Source organism: Saccostrea echinata, unplaced genomic scaffold (assembly GCF_033153115.1).
Source record: "Saccostrea echinata isolate AGI-Se365-2 ecotype Australia unplaced genomic scaffold, CSIRO_AGI_Sech_v1 ptg000016l, whole genome shotgun sequence".
Lineage (NCBI taxonomy): Eukaryota > Metazoa > Mollusca > Bivalvia > Ostreida > Ostreidae > Saccostrea > Saccostrea echinata.
The window spans coordinates 2,817,518-2,843,242 of NW_026889765.1; the positions used below are offsets into that span (position 1 = coordinate 2,817,518).

Below are 25,725 nucleotides of genomic sequence, written 5' to 3' on the forward strand. Positions count from 1 at the left end.
CTTAAAAATCTAAATTTATAATACGGACTGGCGGCTGACTTCACTTTCACCGGAAGTGACAAAGAAAAACAAACGTCCACATGGCTGCCCGCTGCAGTTTTGGTTTTGAAGTTTAATTAGTGATGTAAAAATGAATTAACTATGGGGAAAACGAAGAATAAAAAATTCAAAATAGCGAGACCAAAACCAACGGGTTTGATGAGTGTTAAAGATGCAGAGAATGAAATGGAGCAGAGTACAGAATCTCCAAACAGTGACTCGATTCATTCTCTACTAGAAAAGGTGAAAACTCCTAGATGCATGGACTCTGTGTGTCTTTTTTTCTCTCTTTCTTAAATTGAGATTCTCATGACTTTAAACACTCGCCGTTTCTCGCGGAAATTCATGTAACGTCTGAAATCACAACCCTGCTTGAAAATCTGAAGTTCCCTATTGCAGCTGGTTCTGTTTGTAGTCAACTCGTAAAGAAGTCAAATCGAACACATTTCCAGCAAGCAGAAGTTCAGTCATAATCAGTACTTTGGTTATGAGTTGACTTTGGGTTTGCGAGTACAGAAGACAAGTTGTACCCTAAGCAAAATATTGATCACAACCATACTGTAGATTCCTTATTTTACACAAGTACTTAATATCGTGAAATGGCCAAAGGGCGTCAAATCGCCAGAACAATAATCCGCGAATGGGTGATTTATCAAGAGATTTTTAAAAATATTAAAGCACCATAAAAATAAAAGCGAGTAATTTTATTTTGCGAGTGGTGCTTCTCGCGTAATTACATGATAATTTATTCCTTGCATATATTTAGGAATCTACAGTAACCTGGAGTCTCACTATGTAATATAAGTGTAAATAACTAAATTGGTATTGGGATGTTTTGCACTGATTCATGTGTGACCCCTGCTCTGGGAGGGTAGGGGGTTCACCTGGCATGAGTAGTGCACCCTACTCCCTGGCCTTAGACAAGTCAAGCAATAACCAGTAGATTTGGTTACTGTGACAATTCAGGGCTCTCACACCACTTTTTTGGACTGGGGCCAGGGCAATAAGAATTGGGAATATTTACAATATTTCTGGGAATTATGGGATATTATCATAATAATCATACATTAAAATCATTGGATATTGGGTTTCTGGTGTTTGTTATCAACCAGATACAGAGGATTATGAATAACAAGTTTACTTATCATAGATATACAGCTATATAATATGTTCTTTTAATTAATTGGGGGGGGGGGGGGTGATGTAAAAGAGTTCATTCAAGAAAAACAACATCCTTGGTTCTTATATTTATTGAATAAAATATGTATGTATGTATGTAGACCCTGTAATAGCAATAAAAATTTTTAGCCAGATAAAAATATAAATTTAACACAAATACAATACGTCATTATTATAATAAGTCTCATACTTTATAGTTTATATTCTCATTGAATAAAGTTGATGTAAAAATGATTACCACTTCTTTATCACAGTTCAATTTATCATAAAAATAATTCCTTTGTTAATTTAGTCATATAATTAAAAATAAAAGAAAATCTTAATAATTATCATAATCATTATTTGATATTAAATAATTCTGTCAGAAGCAAATAATCTTACGTGATTTCATTTTGAACATTTACACAAATACAATTTCATGCATTGGAGAATACAAATGAAATTCAACACAAAATATAGACATGCATGACAAATACTCAAAAATAAGTTCTGTCAACACATACAGTGGTACAACACATAAACATAAAACACATAAATTAACTTTAATATGGTCAAAATGTCTGGATGGTGCTCTAATTAATATACATGTATACAGTACCCACATCATTATTCTTTACAGGATACATGATACGAATGAAGGTACAAGGCTTTTTAGTGTATTTAATTTAATGCTATTTTAAAAAATATACTGCACTAAGTATGTGCTATCAACAATCTACTTAGAATTGAACCAGCTATAATATTTATACAGCTGAATGGTCCATCAGAAGAAGAGAGGGAATGTAGTTGTACAACTTTAGCCAATCTTGTATCCCAGCCAAGTGCTGTAAAAATTCTCCTCCAACACAATGTTGTGAAAATTCTGGCCCCAGTGATTTTAGATAAAAACCCAGAGATTCAAGTCAAAGCCCTTGGGGCACTGAGGTAATGACTTTTGTGTCTAGATGAAGAACTGTAATTGTGTGATAGTTGAGTTGTGAGCTTTATGTGTATTCTGATGTATTTTTTTTTTCTGTAGAAATCTAAGTGTAGACGGTGGTGAAACAGTTTGTCAAGAAATGGTCAAGAAGGATGTGCTCACTCCTCTCCTGATTCTTTTTAAACAGGTAAACTAAAAGGCTGTGTTGCATTAACCAACAAATTTGAAAATCATCATTATAATGAAAATTGTTTTCTTTCATTTCCAAAAGAAATATTACCAAAAATGTGAAATGAGATACCCTTTAAGGCCTACAAGCATGGCAGAAAATGTTTGCAACTGCATCTAGAAATACAGGGATTATGTATCTGGGCATTTTATATCACTTTCATCTTCGCTAGCCAATTGTCCGATTTGTTTACCGAAGATGTATCACTTTGGACTCTGAGCACTTTTTGGTAACTGATATGCAAATTTTCATGTTGAGGATTATAAGCATTTTAAAATCAAATTTAAATAGACTAGTGCTGACCATTAATTAAATTCATTAAAATTATCCTGCTCGAAATCATCATTCATCTGTTCAGGATGAAAAGTAGGGGGAGGACTGTGTATGGAGGTAAAATCTATGTAATTCAGAGTTGGATACCTTGTTTTATTGATACTTTAGGGTAAAAATTTATTGCAGAAACAAAGTGCCTATGCCCATTCCCCATATTCTTAAATTTTTTAAGAAAATGTTCAATGATATTTTAATCAAATTTTTTATAATTACATGTACATATTGGTGAAAACAAAAGAATTGTATTAATCAAAAAAATATATTTCACACGGTTTTGTGAGTTTCATTCCAAAATGTCAGGAGGAAAAACAATGACCAGGTATAATTTCTCAATCTGTCTTAAAAGTTTATCTATTGAACTTTATACATGTAATATCACTTTTATTTTATTTTTTGCACAGTATGATTCTAACTGGACCCCAGAAAAGTCTACAGGAAAGAAACACAAGGACTTTAAGTCTTCCATTTTCACAGAAGCTGTGCATATATTGTGGAATCTGTGGTAGGTAACTTGATACTGTAAATGTTTGTTCTGTTTCCTTTTACCTTAGCTTAAGAATCAAATGAGCTTTTTTTGATTAAGTTTACTTGTAAACTTTCTATCTAGTACAAAAGCCCTGAAGGGACACTTAAAGAACGAGTGCACTTATGGGCCCCGGTAAAATGTGAAAAAATGAAGAATCAAATTAAGCATAATTTTTCATCTCAGATCATTAATTGATATCTAAACCATAAGATTCAACAAATTTTATCGCTGAAATTCATGAATATACATAGAGCAAAGCCATACAATGTGGTTGGGGTCAGCCGACATTTGTGATTGTCTATAGTAAATCAAGGACGGTCATTCATTTCAAAGCTTTTGTTTACTGTACGTTGCCTAACGTTGTACAAACTTGTGCGAATGACAAAAAACGCATTATACATTTATAAAACTTGTGCGAAAGTAGGAAATTTGTACAAGATTAGGCTTGTACTTAAAATATTAAAAATGTATGAAAAAATCAATGTTTTTCCTAAAGCGAGCGAGAGCTATTTACCTGTATGACCTATGTTGAACCCATCTGTGGAAGAACTCATTTAAAATACCGGTAGTTACGTGAGTTGTACCAAGGTAAACATTCCTCAAAGGTGCTCACTGTAAAAGATAGCCATGTTTTGTATCATTATATCGAAGTTGTGTCGCATAGAGATGTTTGTATGTATTTGGTTTTAGGAGCACGGGAGGGTTAGGAGAGTTTAATGTCGTTAAAATGTCAAAATACATGAAAGCGTCAAACATTTTTAACATTCATGCAAGACAATGGTACCGGTATTGAAAGCCACCTAAATACACTTTTTTCATTTTAAAATTTAAAGTACTTATTGTATTATTTTAAATGCAAGCGTGCAAATTTCTTAGTTTGATCACTATGGCTACAGGTATCTATACAACTTCATTTGATTTTTTTCTCAGGCAAGAAGTTTCAATCGAATCAGCAAACGTGCCCGTCAATGATCCACCATCAGATTGTTCAAGTGTCAATTTAAATGTCTCCTCCCCTTGATTTAAATAAACGAAACTCAAAATAGTTTCAGTACGACTTTTCCAGATTTGGGGTATCTTAAGGCATTTAAAAATCTTCATTTGTTTCAAATCCTTGCTGATTTAGGAGATGTTTTAACGTGATTTTAATTAGAAATATCCCACTTGTGTTTAATTATTACCAAAAGAGAACAATTTGGTAATATATTCTAAAGTAAAACGGCACTGAAAAGGGCCCATTAAGCAATGCTTAACACCCAAACTCAATAAATTGGTGCAATTCAAGATATTTTTTCTTCAAAAATCGACTTTTGATTATCCATCTGCTAATAACATTTTCAGATAGATCAACATATCAAGTTTGTATTCCCAAAGATTTTTCAAGTTAAGTTCATTGGTTAAGAAATTACGTCAATTTGAAATAAAGGTGTATTGTTGATCATTATTTGCTGAGAAACAAGCGTTATGTATTATATTTATTTATAGTTTTCCTTTAAGATTTTAGGATGAAATAATATAGATTGAAATAAATCCTCAATGTCAAAAGCAAATCGGTCTACTTACTTTTGTGATAAGACAAAAAAGGTCAACTGTCATAATGTATTTTATGAATTGATGCAGTCAGATTTCGTATTATATTTTTTTCTTCAAATGAATTTGACATATCTCTAAAATTTTATATTTCAAATATGCCTCAAGAAAAATCAAAACTGCCCAGCGCAAATGGGGGTTCTAAATGAATAGAGGATCCATTATAAAAACGTTAAATAAAATGTTGTTCATGAATTGCGATCTTGTTCTTATTTACACTTTCAAATGCAACAATGTCCGTATGTAACGAATGTTTCATAAGAAGTAATATTTACTGTTTTTAAGATTAATTCCAACAAAATGGACCAATTCATGAGATGTAATTTCTGCTCTGCTTGTGCCATGGTATTGAAAATGTCAAAAGAAATCATAATTTGAACTGCATCATCTATATCATCGTGTCATATTTTCCTTGAACTGTACTATATGTACAAACGGATAAGAGATATATGTAAAATTGTCTGTATAGACGTTTTAACAGAACCTAAAATAATGTAAATAACAATTTTTCTGATGACTTTTAGCTTGAAATCATTTAACCATCAATGGAAACTTCCTTCGTATTTCTGCTTGGGTCATTGCCATAGTTCAACTAAAATAAAATGCTGAAACGTACGTTACTTAACATAAAATGTGAGTTTAACAGTATCAAAATTATAAGAGAGAAACAAAAAACCCTGATGTAGATTCAGAATAGAAACTCAAGCCTTTGTTTAATCAATATCATATGATTCAATCTAAAAATGTCTTTCAAAATAATTTCAATTAATGTTTTTCTTCAGAATTAACGTGTGTGTTCATTAATGCGTCTCTAGAATCAGTTTATATCAAAATTTATGCAACTTAAGCTTAAAATGATACAAATCAATCAATAAAGTTTACATTCGAACAATTAGTCATGAAAGAAATTCTGTAAATATTGTTGCTATTTTGATATATGATTTGTTAAAAATTTTGTAACATTCGTTACCTTCGGTAACGAACGTTTCAACACCTTTCAAGACTAACAGAGGACATTCAGGTGTAGATTGATACTGGTTGTGTAGTTGTTGTCGGTCGTTATATAAATATTAACAGTTACATACTAATTCATTACATTTGATTCATTGTTATTGCATTCTAGAAAACAAACTCACCAACACTGTCTAGACTTTAGAAAAAAATCATAAAAAAGGCAGTACCGTACCCCGGATGTCAAAATTTGAATACTGGTGCAAAATATTTGACTACGTATATGTGCAGAAGATGTTTGAACTCATAAATCATTCTTTTTTAAGAGGTTTGGTAACGAATGTTTCGGTAATGGTTGTTTCATTTAATCATTTTCTCTTAAATAGTAAGCTAACAATAAGACATTGTTAAATCATGGTTGGAGCATGGAATACAGTTGTTGGATAGAAGAAAAGTATCACATGTTTAACTATGATATCATTCTATTTCATCTATTAAACTAATACAATGAATGTTTCATGCCTATCCATACGCATGTAAAATAGGAAGATAGAATGTAATTTCAAAGTATTTGTAACATATACAAGGCTTTGTAACATTTTTTGTTTAATTTTCAAGAAGTTTCCTTCAAAATGAAACGTATTCCAATCTTACAGGCATACAATACCTAATACTCATACTATATTTAACGTCACAGTCTGTTTTTATTTTGTTTCTGGCGACATGGGGATATCAGATCAAAGTTTGGTAATATATTTGTGATTATGCTCAATAATTTAGTAAAAGCATTTTACAAATAAATGTTTTGAAGACATATGCTATCTAATTTAAGATTCAACTGTTATTTGTACAAAAAATAGCCATTTAAGTGTAATTATTCGATGTTGGCGACAGTAACTTACGTTTCAAAAAATCACTATATGCCAAATAAAATATCTCAATATGATTTGTTCACTTCATTTTTGTATTTTTGCCTTGAAGGTTACATATTCATGCGTTCATTCAAAAAGTATTTTCTTTGACATTTCATTATTTTTTTACGCTTAACCCCCAGCGACATCATTTGCACCATTTTATTGAGCTTGAGTGTTAAGTGCACTTGTCCTTTTTCAAAAAAATAAAAAGTAATTTGAGATCTCGAGTTACACAATCCATTCCCACAGATTATAAATTCATCATCTCGATACGTACATGTATCTTGAGATCTCGAATTACATAAACCATTCCCACAGATAACCAATTCGTTATCTCCATTTGTAATGCAAGATCTTGAATTACACAATCCATTCCCACTGATTATCACTTCTTATTAGGGCCCCGCAAGGATTTGCGGGTGCCCTATGGTAATCACTCTGTCTGTCTGTCCGTCTGTCATTCTTCCGTCCACAAATTTTTTCTGTTTTTTTCCCATAACTTTTTTTGTAGTTGACCAATTAAGTTCAAATTTGGTATGTTGGTTGAAGAGGCAGTAAGACATATTTTGATGCTAAGTTTGGTTCTCTATGTCATCCACTTTGGAGCTGGGGTGGTGGGTTAGATTCCTTAACTTTACATTAGAATGAATGGCCAGGGCAAAGAGAGATAACTGCTGAGAATGTTCTTATTGTAAACTGTGAAAGCTGCAACTAGTCCCATGGGATTAATTAACTTTCCTCTAGAAGAAAATCCAAAGCATTATCTGCTTCTGTCAAATTGAGATTAATTAACACCTCTGTCTGCAAATGAAGTTTGTTTTGAAGTTAAGGTCAATTCTGAATGATTTACATTTTCTGAAATGTGGATTTTTAAAAATAATGTTCATACTTTATTTTGGTAAAATACACAATGAGTTATGATTTTATTAAAAACTAAAAACAAGATATACATAAAGATATGTTTTGTTTTTTATTGTTTTTTTGTTTTTGATTTTATTTACTTATTTTATTTATTATTATTTATTCTTTTTTTTTTTTTTTGGCTGCCATATGTAAATTCAAGAATACTATTTTAACAGGTAGTCCAATAATAAACTCATTCTAATTATTACTGAAAAAGTTCTTATTGTAAACTTGGAAGAAAAGAATGTGAGAGCAGTACAATTAACCCCCTGGGATTAATTATCTTGTCTAGGGCAGAAAATTTTCCAGGCTTATCTTTGTCACTTTACATGTAAGATGAATTAACATTTGTCTGCAAGACTGCAACTGATGTTTGTTTTGAAGTTAAGGTCAAGCCTGGGTGATATTTGCATTCACTGAAGGCTGGCATTTTATAAAACACATGCTTTATTCTTGTTTAAATATACATTTAAATGAGTTATTATAGATATGATGTTTTTTACTACCTTATGTAAATACAGGGATACTCTTTACAGGTTGTTGGATATTTATGAATTATCTTGAAATTTATTAAATACAGTTGTTATTGCATATTCTTCTTCGTATATTTTTAAATTTTTGTAATCAATTAAAATTCTCATTCTGTAAGCTGCACCCTTATATTTCTACCCCTCGGCGGGGCCCTTGCTGACTGGTCAGTTTTCTAGTTTATTTGTCCATCTCAGACATGGCAATATGTGTTTAATGAATAGAATATGAAAAAACACTTTTCATATCATTACATATTATGGTCCTAAATGAAAAAATTACATGAATATTTTTCCAATCCATATTCCAGAACTTATATATTTACAAGTCTTATTAATCAATATCAGTAAGTTTATCTGATTGACTTTCCTTAAAACTGCTTCTTTAACAGACATGTTGGTTTCCCATGTTAACTGATCTGAAGAATGTCTTGCATGAGTGATTAGATTTTTGTGTTATTTTAAAATCATTATTCAAAGCTTCTTTTTTTTTCAGTGAGAATAGTGAAGAGGCTTTGGAGGTTTTTAACAAAGAGAACTTGTTTCCAGTCTTGTGTCCATGTATGCAGTACACAGTGTATGGAGAAGAATTGGCAGTCACTGTTGGTTAGAACTTAAGTCTTTTATCAATCTTAATAGCTGTTTCTTAATGAACTCAGATCTGTAAATATTTTCTAGCAAAATTTCATGCATATTTGGTACAGGTAAAAGATGTAGATTTGTTTGAAAGGAGAAAAAAAAGACCCAGATCAGAATATTTAAGATAATTATTTAACAGTACAATACTTAATTTATTCTCGGTCTAAAAAAATTCTTGTACTTTGTCCATTTTCAGTATAGTTAAAGTTGACTCAAAAGGTAATTTTTTGGTCTGACATACCCCTGTAGTTTTAAATATATCATTGATTAGATTGCTCTTCAGTTATATTTGTCAATATTTCAGCAAACTGCCTGTACACAGTAACAGAAGACAATTCCCCTGTCATCAAGATGTTTCAGGACCCAGATGTTCTTGGTCTTCTGAATTCTTTAATTTCTCTCAGCACTGATTCATCTGACCTTATCCTATTAAAAACACTTGCAACAGGTAAAGTTTCACAAAAGATGCTTAAAGATTTTAGGTTTTACATGTAATGAATGCATTTTATATTTTGGCCTTGAAACATGAAGAAACAAGACATTTCTGTGAAACACTAATGCCCTGTATGGCAGTTCATTGTCATGATAAAAGTCTTTTAAAAGTATATAGGCCTAACTCCAGGATCAAGGTCGTGAGGTCAAAAATGATGGTACCCAAAGAAAGGCCTTGTCACGAAGAATATAAATATGAAAGTCCTCGCACCAACTGTTCAGAAGTTAGTGGCAAGGTTAAAGTTTTTCAAAAGCAGGTCAAACTCCAAGGTCAAGGTTATGAGTTTATTGTTGATACCAAAAGAAAAAAAGGTCTTGTCACAAAGAATACACATTTGAAATATTAAATCCTAACACCAACAGTTCAAAAGTTATGTCCAAGGTTAAAGTTTTTCAAAGGTATGTCAAACTCCAAGGTCAAAGTCATGAGGTCAAAAATGTTGATTCCCCCCTCCCCCCCCCCCCCCCCCCCCCCCCAAAAAAAAGGTTTTGTCAGTAGGAATACACATGTGAAATATGACAGTTTAGCACCAACTGTTCAAAAGATATGACCAAGATTAAAAGTTTTTCAAAAGGTCAAACTTCAAAGTTAAGGACATGAGATCAAAAGTGCTGATACCCTAAAAAAGGTCTTGTCATAAGGAATTAATATGTGAAATATGAAAGGCACCAATCATTCAAAAGTTATGGCCAAGGTTAAATTTTTGCAACAATTAGACAGACAGACCAACAGCGATACACCCCCAAATCTACAATTGTGTGGGGCATGACAGTTGTGTTTTAGATATTCAAAAGTTTTTATTCTAACAAGCCAGTGTTCAGAATTAATACAGTGAAACTTGTCTAATCCAACATGCACTGGGAGACAAATTTTTAGTCAAAATAGGCAGGGTTTCTGATTGCACAGTGGAAATAACTTGGAAAATAGTAAAATGGGAATGAAAATAAAGGTCGGAATTCACAGTGAAACAGATTGCACTAGTGTCGGATTAGATAGTTTTCACCATATACTCGAGCTCAACATCAAAGTAGTTGCAACATGAAGTTTCTTTGATACGTACTGTAACAGTTTCTATGAGCATTCCCAAGTACTTAAACAATGAAAATACATTTATTTGATGAATGTGCAAAATTGATATTATTTGATTCCTAGTACATGTATATTTGCAATTCTTGTTGTTTGATCAAATGAAATTAAAGTAAATCAAAAACATATTTCTGTGATTTTGAACCCTAAAACAATAGATTATTGTACTTTTTTCCAAATATTTGAATACACATGAAGTCTGGATTGCATCTATTTGCACCTTCAATCTTACTTTTACCCTGGTATTATTTCTTCCCTTATATTGTATAGGTATTATGGTAAATGTCAGCTCAGGAAAAGCTGCAAATGTTTCTGGCAGTATGAATTTGACATCCTTATTGAGATCAGTGTCTGATGTATTGACACTGGAAGCCATGGATACAGCTCAGAAAGTAGCTGGTGCAAGTAATTCTTTATTAAATGGTGAAATTGGGATGGTGACTGAAGAGGAAAATGGCACACCACACAAAATAGTCACTGGCCAGGTAAGGTTTATATTAACAGCATCATCAGCTTTCAAGATGAATTTGAAAACAAATATGCATGCAGATATCCTAGAAAGATATGTTGTGCTGGTCATTGCTTTATTATAAAAGCCACTTGACTTCCCAGGAAAAAATATCTAGCCCCTTACTAATCTGAAACTCAGTCTTATAAAACTGAAGAAAATACGTCATAACCTCAGCACACTAAATCTGAATGACACAAAATCTGATTTTCCCACTACATCACAATCGTGTTTTATCACAACATGCAACAATCATTTTGTAATTTTTCACAAAAAGGGAATGAATGGGATTATATTAGAATGTAATAATGCTGAATAGGAAAAGGTTTATGTTACATACGAAGTGAAATTAAAACTATTGTGCATATATAAATGAACATGTACATGCATGTTTCTTTGTGAGTTCATTAAATACTCTCAGTCTGTATGTGAAGACTGTAATGAAGTTGAATTGATTTGCTTATATATTACAGGAAGAAGTAAATGAAAAATTCCGAGATGTTCAGAATATTTTGTCTGCGCAACAAGTTGCCCTTGAGATTGTTGCAAATTTATGTTGCATAAATGGTAAGTTATTGAAACTAGACAGAAACATTGTCTGTTTTTTGTATTATTTTTTTTTGTTATAGAGAACCAAAAGAAGAATCACTGTGTGGGAATAATGAAACATATCATAGTGAAAGGAGAAATATATAAGTACAGTGTTTCTGTTTCAAGAGCTTTATAGAGACTGGATGACATGTTCTTGTGTACTTTCTGGAATTTTAACATTTAATTTGATTATCATCACTTTCACTGGATAAGGAAATTCATGTTGTGTATGGTACCCATCTGTTAGGTATTTTGGTGGGTAGCAAGTTGCAAAATTTAATTGAATTAAATAGAAATGATGAATAGAAGCAGTTTTACTTTGGAAATTCAGAACTATTTCATGAAAAAAAATTTAAGACAAAAAAGTTTACATGTCTTGGTCATGCAAATTTTATCTGAAAGAGACTGAAGGAGATACAACACACCTGAAAAACTTCAATAATTATTGATGGAACATAAAATTAACTTTTGGTATTAGAGTATTTAAAACTTGAGGTTAAGGGGGAAATAGAATTTTTCCTTAAATAATTGAAAAAAATTAAAAACTCAATCCAACTGGAGTGGAACTGTTGATGTACTGTAGACTGAACCTATAGTTCAATCCACACTTTGCAAAAGTTGTGTCCCTTTGCAGGGTCAACCAAAAGGTCAAAAGGGAAAGAAAAGACATTTCTTCTCTTTATGCTACCAAACATTTTGGTGTGCTCCAATAAACCCACAGTGTTAATTTTTTTTTCCTTTTGATGCATGGGTAGCCCCATTCTGGGGCTATCAATATACATGTACAAGAGGCACAGCTTTTTTCTCAGATGACAAAGTTACAAACCAGAAAACTACAAAGGCTACTGTGAGAATTCAATGGGTTTTTCTCCTAAGATTGCGCCAAGGAACCTAACTTTTGAGAAGTGTGGATTCAGCTATTAGAGAATGCTTTAAACCACTGAGTTACTAGCATAGGCTCTGATTATCACTAGGTCAGAAAAAATAAAGTTCAGCACTTATTCTGCATTTGTGATATATATACCTCTCTGAAAAAGATTCTAACAATGTGTTAGTCCACTTGAAAAATAAAAAGGTAGCATGATATTCATTCTGACAGATGATGGCTGGGAAGATATGGAGAACAGCGAGTCTAGTAGTTGTGATGATGATGTGGACGTGTCAGAGGAAGCCATGGAGCAGGACACCATTGATATGTTTGTATGTGTCAGCTTAGGGAAATTATCCTAAAGGAGTATCATTTCTGATATTCAGTCATTTTATGATGAAAAAATTTCATCTTGAATAACTCATTTTCCATTTTCACCCACTGAAGTATTCCTATAAACACATGTCGTACATGTATGTTGAAAACGTATACATGGAGCAGGTTGGATGTTCAGTGTGATTTAATTAAATTTTTAGAAAAGGAGTACACAGGAAGGTTTAATTATTCATTTCATTTTGTACATGTGTCTTATTATCTGATGTGCCATATGGCATAAGGAAAATAAAGAACTGAATAAAAAAATTATTATGGAGTTCATAGAATTGATATTTTAATAAGTTCATTTGTCCCCAAAGGCCAAGACATTGCAGCAGTATAAAAAAATAAATCTCTGTATTAACAAGAATAATTTCTAAACTGTTATTCAGTTTTGTTTGATGATCATTTCAGATCATTTTTTCTTTCTTTGTCAGTCTTCTCTCTGCGTTTCAACAGAAGTTCAGCAAGGGGTGAAAGAGTTTTGTTTATTTGACAAGGTAAACATTTAATTTTTTTCATGATTCAACAGATAACACATCTTAATTTTCTGCCTTTGTTTAAAAAAAAAATAATATTCTAATTTTTATCCAGGTCTGTTTAAAGTGTTTAGCAGTTGATTGTGGCAGTCTTCCTAAAAGCATAACTAAAAGGTATTAAAGAAGAGAAATTACTGTACTGTAGAGGCAAAAAAGGAAATTTCTTTTCTTATGTGAATAATGAAATCTCCAGCTGGTAATTATGAATAAGAGAAACAATTTTTCAAGTATCAATACCAACAGATAAGTCTCCGGAAAGGTACATTTAGTTGTGAAATTTTTAAATGATAACCATACAAAATTTTTGCCTATGCAATGTTCTTTTGTATAAAGCAAATTATTATTGATCTGCTGGTGTTACAATTTTCTCTCATAACAAACCATAAAAACAAACTTGGTTAAGGAAATCTGAAGCACATTTAAAAATTATTGTAAAGGTACAGAACTATTTTACAGTTTTGTGAGGTTACAGGCCCATGCTCTTCTGTGTATGAACAATATGGTGAATAGTATGGACCTTGACCTGTTGGGAGGAGCTGAGAGATTACACCAAGTGTGGACAAGTCTAGCTACCCTGATGACCAATGTTAAAAGTGAGTCAAAATGATTGAGATTCTGTCCCAGTGATTCAAATTGAAAAATTTATTGGGGGGGAAACTTACATGTAAGTGAAGGTCTTATATTTTTTCATCCGATTGTAAACATTTTAAAAAAAGGTGACCTATTGCTATCTGTTTTTGTCTATCCGCATTTGTTGTGTGTTAGTCTTAAATTTGTGAATGTTTTCAACTTCTCTGAAATAACCAAATCAATTTTAACTAATTTTGGTTTGTAGCATCTATGGGCAAAGGGGAACGAAGTTGTGAATTTATAGTCTCCACCTTCTGGGGTCTGAGAGGTGGGGCCAACACTGTCAAATTTAATGCAATCTTCAAAAATCTTAAAATCTTCTTAATTCCTGAATATCAAGCAGTCAAACTTTTGGCATGATTATGATAAGCATTGAGCCCTTTATCAAAATAATATAATTTATGGCCCAGGGTTAGAGGTTCTGGTGTTAAAAGGAACTCTATAATTGATCATATTAATGAAAATGCATAAATTCTTTTAAAAATCTTGTCCCCCTCCCCTGTATTTAGCAGACAAAATCCATGATTATGATGATCAAGAGTGCCTCTTCCAAAATTATAAAAATCATGGCACAAGGACAGGAGTTCTGATATTAGGGCTGGGCTGAATTGATCATATAGTGAAAGTGCATTCATTCTTTAAAAATCCTCTCCCCTGTTCCTGGGTATTAAGCAGATAAAGTGTGGTTATGATGACCAAGAGTGCCTCAACATAAATTGTAAAATTCATGGCCCTCGGTTCAGGGGTTCTGGGTGTAGTGGTGGGGCTCTATTGATTATATCATGAAAATACATTGATTTTTTTTTTAAATAAATATTCTTCTCTACACCTGGATATTTAGCAGAAAAACAAATTTGTAAAATGGTTATGATGAGCAACAGTGCCTCTACCTAATTTGTGAAAAATCATGGCCCCAGGGGCAGGGGTTCTGGTGTTAGGGCGTGGCTCTATTGATCTCATAGTGAAAATGCATTGATTCATTGAAAATCTACTCTGCATTTTGATATTTAGCAGACAAACTAAGTGCATCATTATGATGAGCAAAGGTGCATCAACCTAAATTGTGACATTCATGGGGTTCTGGTGTTAGGGCAGGACTAAAAATAAATGGGACTGAGGGCTCTATTTTGTCTGCCCATTTTAAACTAAGATTTTAAATATTTTAATATAATGATTGAATGTTTAGTTGACTGAATGTGCATTGTATTTGCATAGGTACTCAAGGTGACAACCTACTGTTGGAGGCAACCACGAGTGCATTGCGTGCTGTGATTCAGAAACTTGCCAACTCTGGCTCACCCAAGGTAATACAGAGCTCATTAACACTGAGTTATTCCCTAGATTAATTGCGACATGGAAACTTTGAAACTGTGCAGAGTATTATTGGTGCAACTGCAAATATAAATTTGATTTTGCAGTATGATAATAGGTGTTAATAAAATGATGTACGAGGGCTGTTTGGAAATTATTGAGACATTTACTTTTACTCCATAAAGGCCAGAGATACATTCATGAAACTTCGTCAACATTTTATAAATAACGAATAAAAGAAACGTGCAAAATTTTATAGGATAATTAGACAAGTTCCAGTGAAATTATAAACATGCATATGTCTATCAATCTGGAGCAGCATTGTCACGTCAGCCAGAGATGTTTTTGCAAGTGAAACGATCGGGAAGCGTTTACTCTTCTTTCTCTGTTATCACATATAACATTCCCAAAATCAAACTGTCTCTTTTCTTGAAAATTTCTTTAAAAAATAAAATTAAAAAAAATGTGTGCTATTACCTCAGTATAAAGAATACACGAAGTGTCATATACAGGTTGAATTAGCATCACGCAGTACCAATCTTTGCACAGCGGGTCAACGTTATTTACTTTGTAATAATTGATGGTCGTCTGGAGCTCTTGTTTTTACTCTTGTTGAATATTTTGTTAGAATAAAATATATAACAATGAAAAAATAAAACCCTTAGACACATTTTTTGCATTTTCATTGTTTAGTCTGGAAAAGAGTTCTCCTTAGCACTACCCAAAATTAAAGGTATGCTCGCTGCGCCGCCTTGACGTCAAATTCCATTTTGTCGTCGTTCTCAGATTTCTATGCCGTGCTTGAATTTATTTATGATCTCCGTATTTCTGATCGAAATTCTAACAAACTTACACAAAATGAAGTCAAAATTAAAATTGAAAAATTATATACATAAATTGAATTATTTTCGCTCTTACTATGAGTCCACTGGGAGTTTGAACATTGGTGTAACATATTTTCAACACCTGATTTCGTGACTGCGCCGGGTAACCCTACCATTGACACATAAATATACCACTGAGAAGAAGAAAAAAAATATTTGTAAAATATTTTTTGCTTTTATTAATTTTTATTATTTGTCAAACCTATATGCAAATTTTCACCAAAAGACGTTCATTAGAAAAAAGAATAAACACATTGTCTCAATAATTTCCGAACAGCCCTCGTATTATGTGAGATTTTTAGTTCAAGGTTAAGAACATTGAGCTTCACAGTTTTCTGTGAAAAGCACATTATGTCCATCCATCATTTTGAATTCACAATGTGGTTTTGAAACTCGTATTCATGTACATGATTGCATATTTATTAAATTAAAACCAAACTTGATGTGAGTTGGTACCCATCTTTAAGAGACATACAAACAAGATTAGTCAAGGGGGGGGGGGGGGGGGGGGGGCACTGACCTGAAAAAGATATTTGTTCTGAAGGTCTGATTTGTACACCCTTTACACAAGGACATTATCTGTGTGTACCAGTATATGAAAAGTGGGCCAAGGGAAAAGAACTCCAGTCAAGGAATTTTAATAGACAAAGTTTTGATTACAACCTTTAAAGCTAGAATTTTTGGTCAAAATCATTGACAGTCCTACCTAGGGACATTAGTACAGAATAAGTATTTTACCCTCTGAGATATGAGAAAATGAACATAAAAACATACTTCAGAGAAGATCTGACACAAAGATGTAATTTGACATTAACTTAGAAGTTGGAAACATTAATGGTTTCTGCATAATTATACCCCCCAAACAAATTTTGAATGGGGGAATATTGTAATCAGCATGTCCGTCTGTCTGTAGACATGATTTTATCCGGACTTGTTCTTGGAGACTATTGCGTGGATTTGTCTGAAAATTTGTACACTTATTATTCACCATATAAAGATAAGCACCTGATATTTTTATCGTGATTGGACAATTTTTCGTCATTGTACAGGTATTTTTTTTTCATTTATAATTGAGTCATTTGGGTTCATTTAAATTTTAGACAAAGAATCAAGAAACTGCCAGATGGTACATTTGTAGAAAAATGTGAATTTCAGCTTAAAAGCAGGTCATTAAAATCTTTTTAAAAAATCACCAAGTATATTAACAAAAAGTTTTATGACAGATAGTCACTACAAATCCAAGAGTTATGCAGTAACATATTAAAAAATGTTGCATTAAGATTACATTTTTTTTCCTATTATATAAAGCTTTGTAACAAATTTTAAAAAACTTTGTTTTTATCAGCAATGACATAAATATGCATTTACATTGAACTACACACAGTGCATAACACAGCAGACACTCATGTCTCACAAGGATGACAGATAATTGCAATTAATTTTTTCAACCTAAAAATGAAAGTAACAATATAATTATTGGTATTTTGATGTTTTCAAAGGCTGCAGCTTAGTTCAACATTCATTAAAAAATACAATGAGAAATGAAATTTTCACTCAAGATGTTTAAATAATAGTAATCACCTCTTACATCCATAAAATACTTCTAGTGACTTGGTACCTTTCCTGAAAAACCCAGTGGGGGAATTTGTCCATTTTGGACAGTTCTAGTTTACGTAATGTTTGTTTTGACCTTCACCTTTGAGTTGAAATTTTAATTGTTAAAAAACCAGTAACGCATAATATTTTGATTCAACAAACTTTGTTTTAAGGTCTGATAGACAAACAGGTGGACTATCACAATATGGTGTCCGGCTGTCTGCAGAATGTGTTCCAAATTAAAATACTTCATATTTTCAATCACTGAATGTTTCAGCTGCTGGAGGTGTCAGTGTCTGACCTGCAGTTTCTCTTTGACCTCGGTCGCTCTTGTCAATCTGCCGACATCAAGGTCAACATAATTAGAGTCATATCAACAGTAGGCGTGGTCTTTAGCAAACAGACTGGTTTACAAAATGTGGATATTATGAAGGTAAGTGGATTTGTATATTGCAGGCATTAAAATCAAGTTAGATGTACAGTGTAGTTTCATTTTAAGTGTACTGTAACATACACTGGACCTCATTGTGTGTGTCTCATCCTTCTAAAATATAAAGTCACAATTTGACTACCTGTAGTTTGAAATTTTTTCTTGAAAGATTTATCTTATAATTAAAGTATTCTTTAAAAAAAAATATAATTTAGAAAATGCAAATAAGTAAACACTTGCTTATGAAGAAAACATATTTTCACTTACATGTAGTTAAGAAATAGCAAATTTTTGAATTAATGAAAATTAATACAGTTGAACTTTGGTATCTCAAAGACCATGGATATGTCGAAGTGATTTTGGATACCAACAACCACTTTTTATTATATTTCAACCTCAATATTTTGAACCCTTGGATGTCTCAAAAAGTTTTTTTCTCAGTCCCATCAAGGTTGAGATAACGAGGTTTGACTGCACATGTACATGGATTAAGAAAAAAGATATTGAGTTAATGTAATGAAGGATATTATACAATTATTGCTGGTTTTTGAGGTCAATATGATGATTTCGACACCTGAGGAGTACAATATTCACCTCGCCCTTTGGGCTCAGTGAATATTGTACTCCTCAGGTGTTGAAATCATCGTATACCAGCAATAATTGTTTTATTATATGATTAAATGACAAACACTCATTAAGCAATCCATACCATCTTACTCGTTCACATCTACTGAAGTTATAGCCAAACATAATGAGAGAAACGGGGTTAAAAGCAACCAGTTGTGTTATCTTGGAATTTTTAATTCTAGTTTAGGTGCAATGTAGAAAAAATAAATGTCGGGCATATATACATGATTGATTTTGAAAAAGGGGGTCCGTTGTCTGTCGTCGTTGTTGTCGTTGTTGTTGTAAACTTTTCACATTTTCATCTTCTTCTCAAGAACCACGGGGCCAATTTCAACCAAACTTGCCACAAAGTATCCTTAGATAAAGGGGATTCAAGTTTGTTCAAATGAAGGGCCACGCCTTCTTCCAAGGGGAGATAATTAAGAATTTGTGAAAAATTAATGGCATCATTAAAAACTCTTCTTCTCAAGAACCACTCTGCTTGAAAATATGAAACTTATGTGGAAGCATCTTCAGGTAGTGTAGATTCAAGTTTGTTCAAATCATGACCCCTGGGGGTCGGGTGGGGCCACAATGGGCGATCAAAGTTTTACATAGGAATATATAGGAAAAATCTTTAAAAATCTTCTTCTCAAGAACAGCAAAGCCATGATTGGTCATATTTATATGGTAGCATCCTCAGATAGTGTAGATTCAAGTTTGTTCAAATCGTGACCCCCGGGGGTCGGGTGGGGCCACAATGGGCGATCAAAGTTTTACATAGGAATATATAGGAAAAATATTTAAAGATCTTCTTTTCAAGAACAGCAAAGCCATGATTGGTCGTATTTACAAAGAAGCATCCTCAGATAGTGTAGATTCAAATTTGTTCAAATCATGACCCCTGGGGGTCGGGTGGGGCCACAATGGGCGATCAAAATTTTACATATGAATATATAGGAAAAATCTTTAAAAATCTTCTTCTCAAGAACAGCAAAGCCATGATTGGTCATATTTATATGGTAGCATCCTCAGATAGTGTTGATTCAAGTTTATTCAAATCATGAGCCCCTGGGGTCTGGTGGGGCCACAATGGGCGATCAAAGTTTTACATAGGAATATATAGGAAAAATATTTAAAAATCTTCTTTTCAAGAACAGAAAAGCCATGATTGGTCATATTTACAAGGAAGCATCCTCAGATAGTGTAGATTCAAATTTGTTCAAATCATGACCCCCGGGGATAGGGTGGGGCCACAATGGGTGATGAAAGTTTTACATAGGAACACGTAGTAAAAATCTTTTTAAAAAAACTATTTCTTAAGAACAGCAAAGCCATGATATGCATATTCATATTCATATGGAAGCATTCTTAGATAGTGTACATTCAAGTTTGTTCAAACATGACCCCTGGGGTTGGGTGGGGCCACAATGGGTGATCAAAGTTTTACATAGGAATACATAGGTTAAATCTTTAAAAATCTTCTACTCAAGAACAGCAAAGCCATGATTGTTCATATTTAAATGGAAGCATCCTCAGATAATGTAGATTCAAATTTGTTCAATTCATGACCCCCCCCCCCCCCAACTTTTATATTTAAACTTTTCAACCTTTCAAGACTGAACTGATTTCTGCTTTTTTCTAGCCATAGTGCTCAGGTGAGTGATGTGGCCCCTGGGCCTCTTGTTTTTTGATGGGATGTAAAGGTCCATAAAAAAGGGAAGGGGGGCTTTCATTGAAATTTTTTATCTTTAAAATTTAAATTAAAGTTACATTATCTAAAGGAGAGGGGCAGGCCTCCTGCACCCCCAACCCTCACCCAAGAATCAAGAATCTATGTGCATTAATGTAATTATGTTCATATGAGTAGAAGTCAGGTGCAAGTGAAATAACTTTCTAAAACTATTGGTATCAATTTGGAAATTCCCTATCTATATTTGGTCCAATGTAGAATGAAGACTTCCTTATATGGACCTATAAGGTAACGTGCAGGTCAATATAACGTAGTATTTTTCTAACATTGTTGGATCTCAGCCAATCAGAGAGATGGGAATTATTCAATCATATAATGAAACAAATTATTTTAAGCTAGCCCTGTTACTTTTCTATAATTGTGTTACAGTATATTTTGATTTTTTTTTCTCACAGAACATAGGCATTTTCTTGTTGACCATTGTGTGTGGTGACAGAGACTTATGGGTGGTATCAGAAGCATTGGATTGTATATTTGATGTTTTTGGGGAAGATCATCTTGACCCTGTTGCTCAGGAGATAGGTCTCACAGAGAGACTGTCCAAATTTATACCAGACATGAAAGCAAGAGTAAGTACCTGTGGCCCTTTTCACAAAACTTCTTACGACTAAGATAAAAATTTGTCAACTCTGTAATTTTTTGTTTAATAAATATACTTATTTTTGTTTTCTTAGATATTTTTACAATGTTATCTGATGTGAAAAAAATAAGACCTTTTTTATTTCCTACTGCAGCCTAGATACTTTATGAAGAAGGGGAAAATTTTTGTCTTAGTCGTAAGATTTTTTGTGAAAAGGGTCGCAGTATTTTAAATGTCTTGTTAGGTCACATGAGCTGAAAGCTAAGGTGAGCTTTTCTAATCACATTTTGTCTGTAGTCCATTTGTCTGTAAACTTTCCACACTTTTGATTTCTTCTCCAGAACCACTGGGCCAATATCAACCAAACTTGCCACAAAGCATTGTTGGGTTAAGGAGATTCAAGTTTATTCAAATAAAGGGCCACACTCTCTTTTAAGGGGAAATAATTAAGAATTAGTAAAAATTTGATGCTATCTTATAAAAATCTTCTCAAGAACCACTGGGCTAGAAAATATGAAACATACATGATAGTGTAGATTCAAGTTTGTTCAAATCATGACCCCTGGGGGTAGGGGAGCCACAATAGGTGATCAAATTTTTACACTGAAATACATAGGAAAAAATCTTTAAAAATTTTCTTCTCAAGAACAGCACGGCCATGACTGGTCATATTTATATGGAAGCATCCTCAGGAAGTGTCAGTGATTCAGATTTGTTCAAATCATGACCCCTTGGGTTAGGGTGGGGCCACAATAGGCATTTAGTTTCACTTAGGAATACATAAGAAAAAAATCTTTAAAAGAAAAAATCTTTAAAAATTTTCTTGTCAAGAACAGCAAAGCCATGATTGGTCATATTTATGTGGAAGCATCCTCTGGTAGTGTAGATTCAAATTTGTTCAAATCATGACCCCTGGGGATTTGGTAGGGCCACAATGGGCAATCAAAGTTTTACTTAGGAATATATAGCATCCTCAGGTAGTGTAGATTCAAGTTTGTTCAAATTGTGACCCCATAATTATTTGGGGGCCACAATGGGGGATCTCAGTTTTACATAGGAACAATCTTTTAAAATCTTCTCAAGAAAGCAAAGCCATGTTTAGTGATACAAATATAGGAGCATCCTCAGGTCATGTAGATTCAAATTTCTTTAAATCATGACCTCCCGGTGTAAAGAGGGGCCATAACAGGGGATCAAAGTTATACAAAGGAATATAAAGGATATATCAGTAAAAAATTTCTTCTCAAAAAGAGCATAGCCATGATTAGTCATATTTATCGTTGTCTGGTTGAAGAAGTTTTGTGCTGATTTGATTAGAAATACTAAGATTTCACAGTGGACATGAATTCATGGGTCTCCGTCTTTCATACCACAAAAGCAACAGAAATTAAACACCAATGAAAATTAATTGTGATTTTACAGTACTAATTATGTTCTTTATAGAACCAAGTTAATTCCCGTATTAAAATATGGCAATTTACATGTTCTTTCTTGATGACTTTTTCACTAAACTGAACTTTAATGAAAGGTAAATGTAACATTTTAAGGGATTTGTACCTGCTTCCAGGATATGGGATTTAGATTAATTGAACTTGCAAAAAGTAATTTTCATCATTATTAATACGATGAAGAAAAGGATTTGCCTAGTGCCTACAAATATATACAGATATGGCCCTTCCTTCATTTAGGGAAAATCACACTTGATAGCCAGCCTAATATTTACGAAGAAATAAGGGATTCATTAATGTCACCAGACAGACACTACATGTAGTTCATGCCTTATTCATGCGTGTATGTCCACCACGAAAAAATTACAAAAAAGGGAATGAAGAGAGGTGGACATAAATTGAGTGTGAAAATTTAACACTTTACAACATACAGCTGTATGTGTACCAGTATCTTTTTTTCTCAATCAAATCAATTTAAGTTTATTGTATTTTTATTTCAGGTAAATATGGTTAAAAAGAAACCAGATGAACATTATCCTGTAATTTCTACAGCAAGAACAAACCTGATTCGGTTTGTGAAATACAAACTTTCCAAGAAGAAATCATAAGAGTGATTTTAATTTATAATAATACATGTAATATTATATTGAGGTAGAGCTGGATTGTTGACATTTTATGAATTTTATTGATTGCAATACCTTGTTTTGAAGAGATTTGATATTAGTGATATAAAACACATTTGCCATGTGTTGGTTCATATGAATATTATACATGTACAAGGTTCATGTAGGTGCTGTGTATACCAGTTGTTTTGATTAAATTTACCAATTCAAAACAAATGAAAAGTAATTGTTCTTCAGATACAAGTATTTAAGCATTTTTAGCTCACCTCAACAAAGTAAGGGGAGCTTATGTAATACCCATCAATGTGCCGGTTAAAGTTTTTTGAAGCAGATTTTTTTTAAGTATTCTTTGGTCTACATTGATCAGTGTTGCACTGACAATGGTTTAAGTATGTTCCATTTTACCAGTCCAGGTTTCAGATGCTGTATTTTCAGCTAAAGAATGACCAGGTTAGAGTTTTTGAAGCGATAACTTTAAGCACTATGCTGACCAACATTACATTGAAGAAACATTCATTGATGCAAACTACCAGACTTAATTCAGATGCTGGATTTGACCTACATTTTCTTGATGAATGACCAGGTTAAAGCTTTTGGAGAATGGCTCATTCCAGTGTACCTTCAATTTCTTCCTAGTTCAAACTTGCAAGAATGATGCATCAAGGGATGAACAATTTCAAACTTGATTCAGATGCCAGATTTGACCTACATTTTCTGGACGAATAACCAGGTTAAAATTTTGGCACAGGCTCATTCCAGTGTAACCTCAAGCCCCATTTGGACCAAGCTTGCATAGATTTTGCATCCAGGGATGCACACTATCAGATTTACTTTGGATGCTGGATTTGACCTACATTTTCTAGATGAGTGACCAGGTTGAAGTTTTTGCAGCAGGTTCATTCCAGTGTAAATTAAAGCCATATCTGGACCAAATTTTGATGGACAATGCATTTAGGGATGTACACTACCAGATCTGCTTTGGATGCTGGATTTGTCCTATATTTCTGGATGAGTGACCATGTTAAAGGTTTTGAAGCATGTTCATTCCAGGTTAATTTTAAAGCCCTTCATAGAGCAAACTTACACTGATGATACATCCAGGGATGCGCGCTACCAGATTAACTTCTGTTGCTGGATGTGAAATACACTGATGATTGATGAGGTTAAAGCTTCTTAAGTCGGTCCATTCCCAAGTGACTATAAGGCCTACCTGGGCCAAACATATTTTTGAAGATGCATCAAGGGATGCACACAGAGACTTGCTTTGTATGCTAGATCTGATCTGCATTTTTTGGATGAGTGACCAGTTTAAGTTTTTAGGACAAGTCAGTTCCCAAGTAAATGCAAGCCCTACCAAAATTGCATATATGTTGCAAATAGGGATTCACTCTACTAGAATAATAGTTTAGTGTGGGACTTTGCCTTACTTAAGATAACATTCTTTGAGGTGAGCTCAGTAATCTTCGATTACCTACGTTTCATGCATGAACTGGTTTAAAATCATAAACCAATAATGGCAGATTTGTGAAATAAAGAGTCCTTGAAAATGTTGAAAATAAATATTTAGTTCTCTGCTTGTAAGAAAATAAATAATCTGACATTGACTAGTGATAACCATTAAATATATACTACTAAATATAAATTTAAAATGGTGCAAGACTTTGATCAATACATGTTACCATGTTCCAACTTGATAATTCAGACAAGCACTAGTGTTCAGTAGTAGGATATAATAGATGGAATAAATGTTTGCACAATGAATTGATCAAATTCTTTCAAACATATTTTTCAAATGTATAAAGATATACAATTGCAATCCGCAGCTCCTTGCAGATGAGAACACCTGTATTTAGTACTATCTAGTAACACAGAGTGAATGTTTCTTGTCCTTGAACAAAGTGTGCTACACAGATATACAGTTCCAGTTGACTTGTGTTAGTTACAGAGAATCTCATAGTCATTATAGTTCAGATGATTAGACAGGTGACTCTCATTACTAATTCCATTTCTTAGGCTCATGGTTCGAATCCACCTGGTACCAGACTTATTTTGTTTCAAAATTCTTGCCTTTTATTTTTTTTTTATAGAGGATTACGTATTTTCATTCACCTATCTATCATAAATGCATGTTAATTCTTGATATATATTTTTCTTTTAATATATTTTTTTAATAGTTTCAGTCTTGTGAAGCAACATTTCAAAAACATAAGCTCACCTCAACAAATTTTATCTATCAGAAAGGCAAATCTCAAACCAAATAGATGTTTTGCTAATTTGTATCCCTAGATGCTGCGCTCCATACAGGTTTGGTCATGGTAAGATTTACAGAAACTTGGATATATATCAAATATGCAGATCAGATCCAGCATCCAAAGCATGCTTGGTAATGTGCATCCTTACATGCATCATTGATGCAAGTTTAATCACCAGGCTACTTGGGAATAGATCTCTTAACACTTAACCTGTTTCATCATCATGAAATGTCAGTCAGATCCAGCATCTGAAACAAGTCTGGTAGTACATCATACATCCTTCATGCAAGTTTAGTCACTATATGGCTTGAAAGTTACTTGGGAATAGATCTGCTCTGAAAACTTTAATCTGTTTACTCATATGGAAAATGTAAGAGTAATCCAACATTTGAAGCAAATCCAG

General features: G+C 33.0%; 1 protein-coding gene across 1 annotated transcript; it reads left to right on the top strand.

Moving 5' to 3' along the window:
- The first annotated feature begins 62 nt into the window (after window positions 1–62).
- On the top strand, window positions 63–23,292 carry LOC133188343 (HEAT repeat-containing protein 3-like). The gene is made up of 16 exons (XM_061323723.1): window positions 63–282; window positions 1,970–2,142; window positions 2,237–2,324; window positions 3,101–3,201; window positions 8,607–8,716; window positions 9,054–9,197; window positions 10,599–10,813; window positions 11,310–11,403; window positions 12,527–12,627; window positions 13,108–13,170; window positions 13,265–13,323; window positions 13,666–13,802; window positions 15,055–15,143; window positions 17,908–18,063; window positions 20,815–20,988; window positions 22,948–23,292. Exons 1-16 carry the CDS (start codon window positions 142–144, stop codon window positions 23,053–23,055), a joined length of 1,953 nt encoding a protein of 650 aa, XP_061179707.1. The 5' UTR covers window positions 63–141; the 3' UTR covers window positions 23,056–23,292.
- The last annotated feature ends 2,433 nt before the right edge of the window (window positions 23,293–25,725 follow it).

What these genes read in the sequence shown, in the direction of transcription:
- LOC133188343 (XM_061323723.1), top strand. Translation starts at nt 142, where the DNA reads ATGGGGAAAACGAAGAATAAAAAATTCAAAATAGCGAGACCAAAACCA. An exon ending in TCCTGATTCTTTTTAAACAG is followed by an intron (nt 2,325 to 3,100) that starts GTAAACTAAAAG and finishes TTTTTTGCACAG; the next exon opens with TATGATTCTAACTGGACCCC. An exon ending in AGAATTGGCAGTCACTGTTG is followed by an intron (nt 8,717 to 9,053) that starts GTTAGAACTTAA and finishes TCAATATTTCAG; the next exon opens with CAAACTGCCTGTACACAGTA.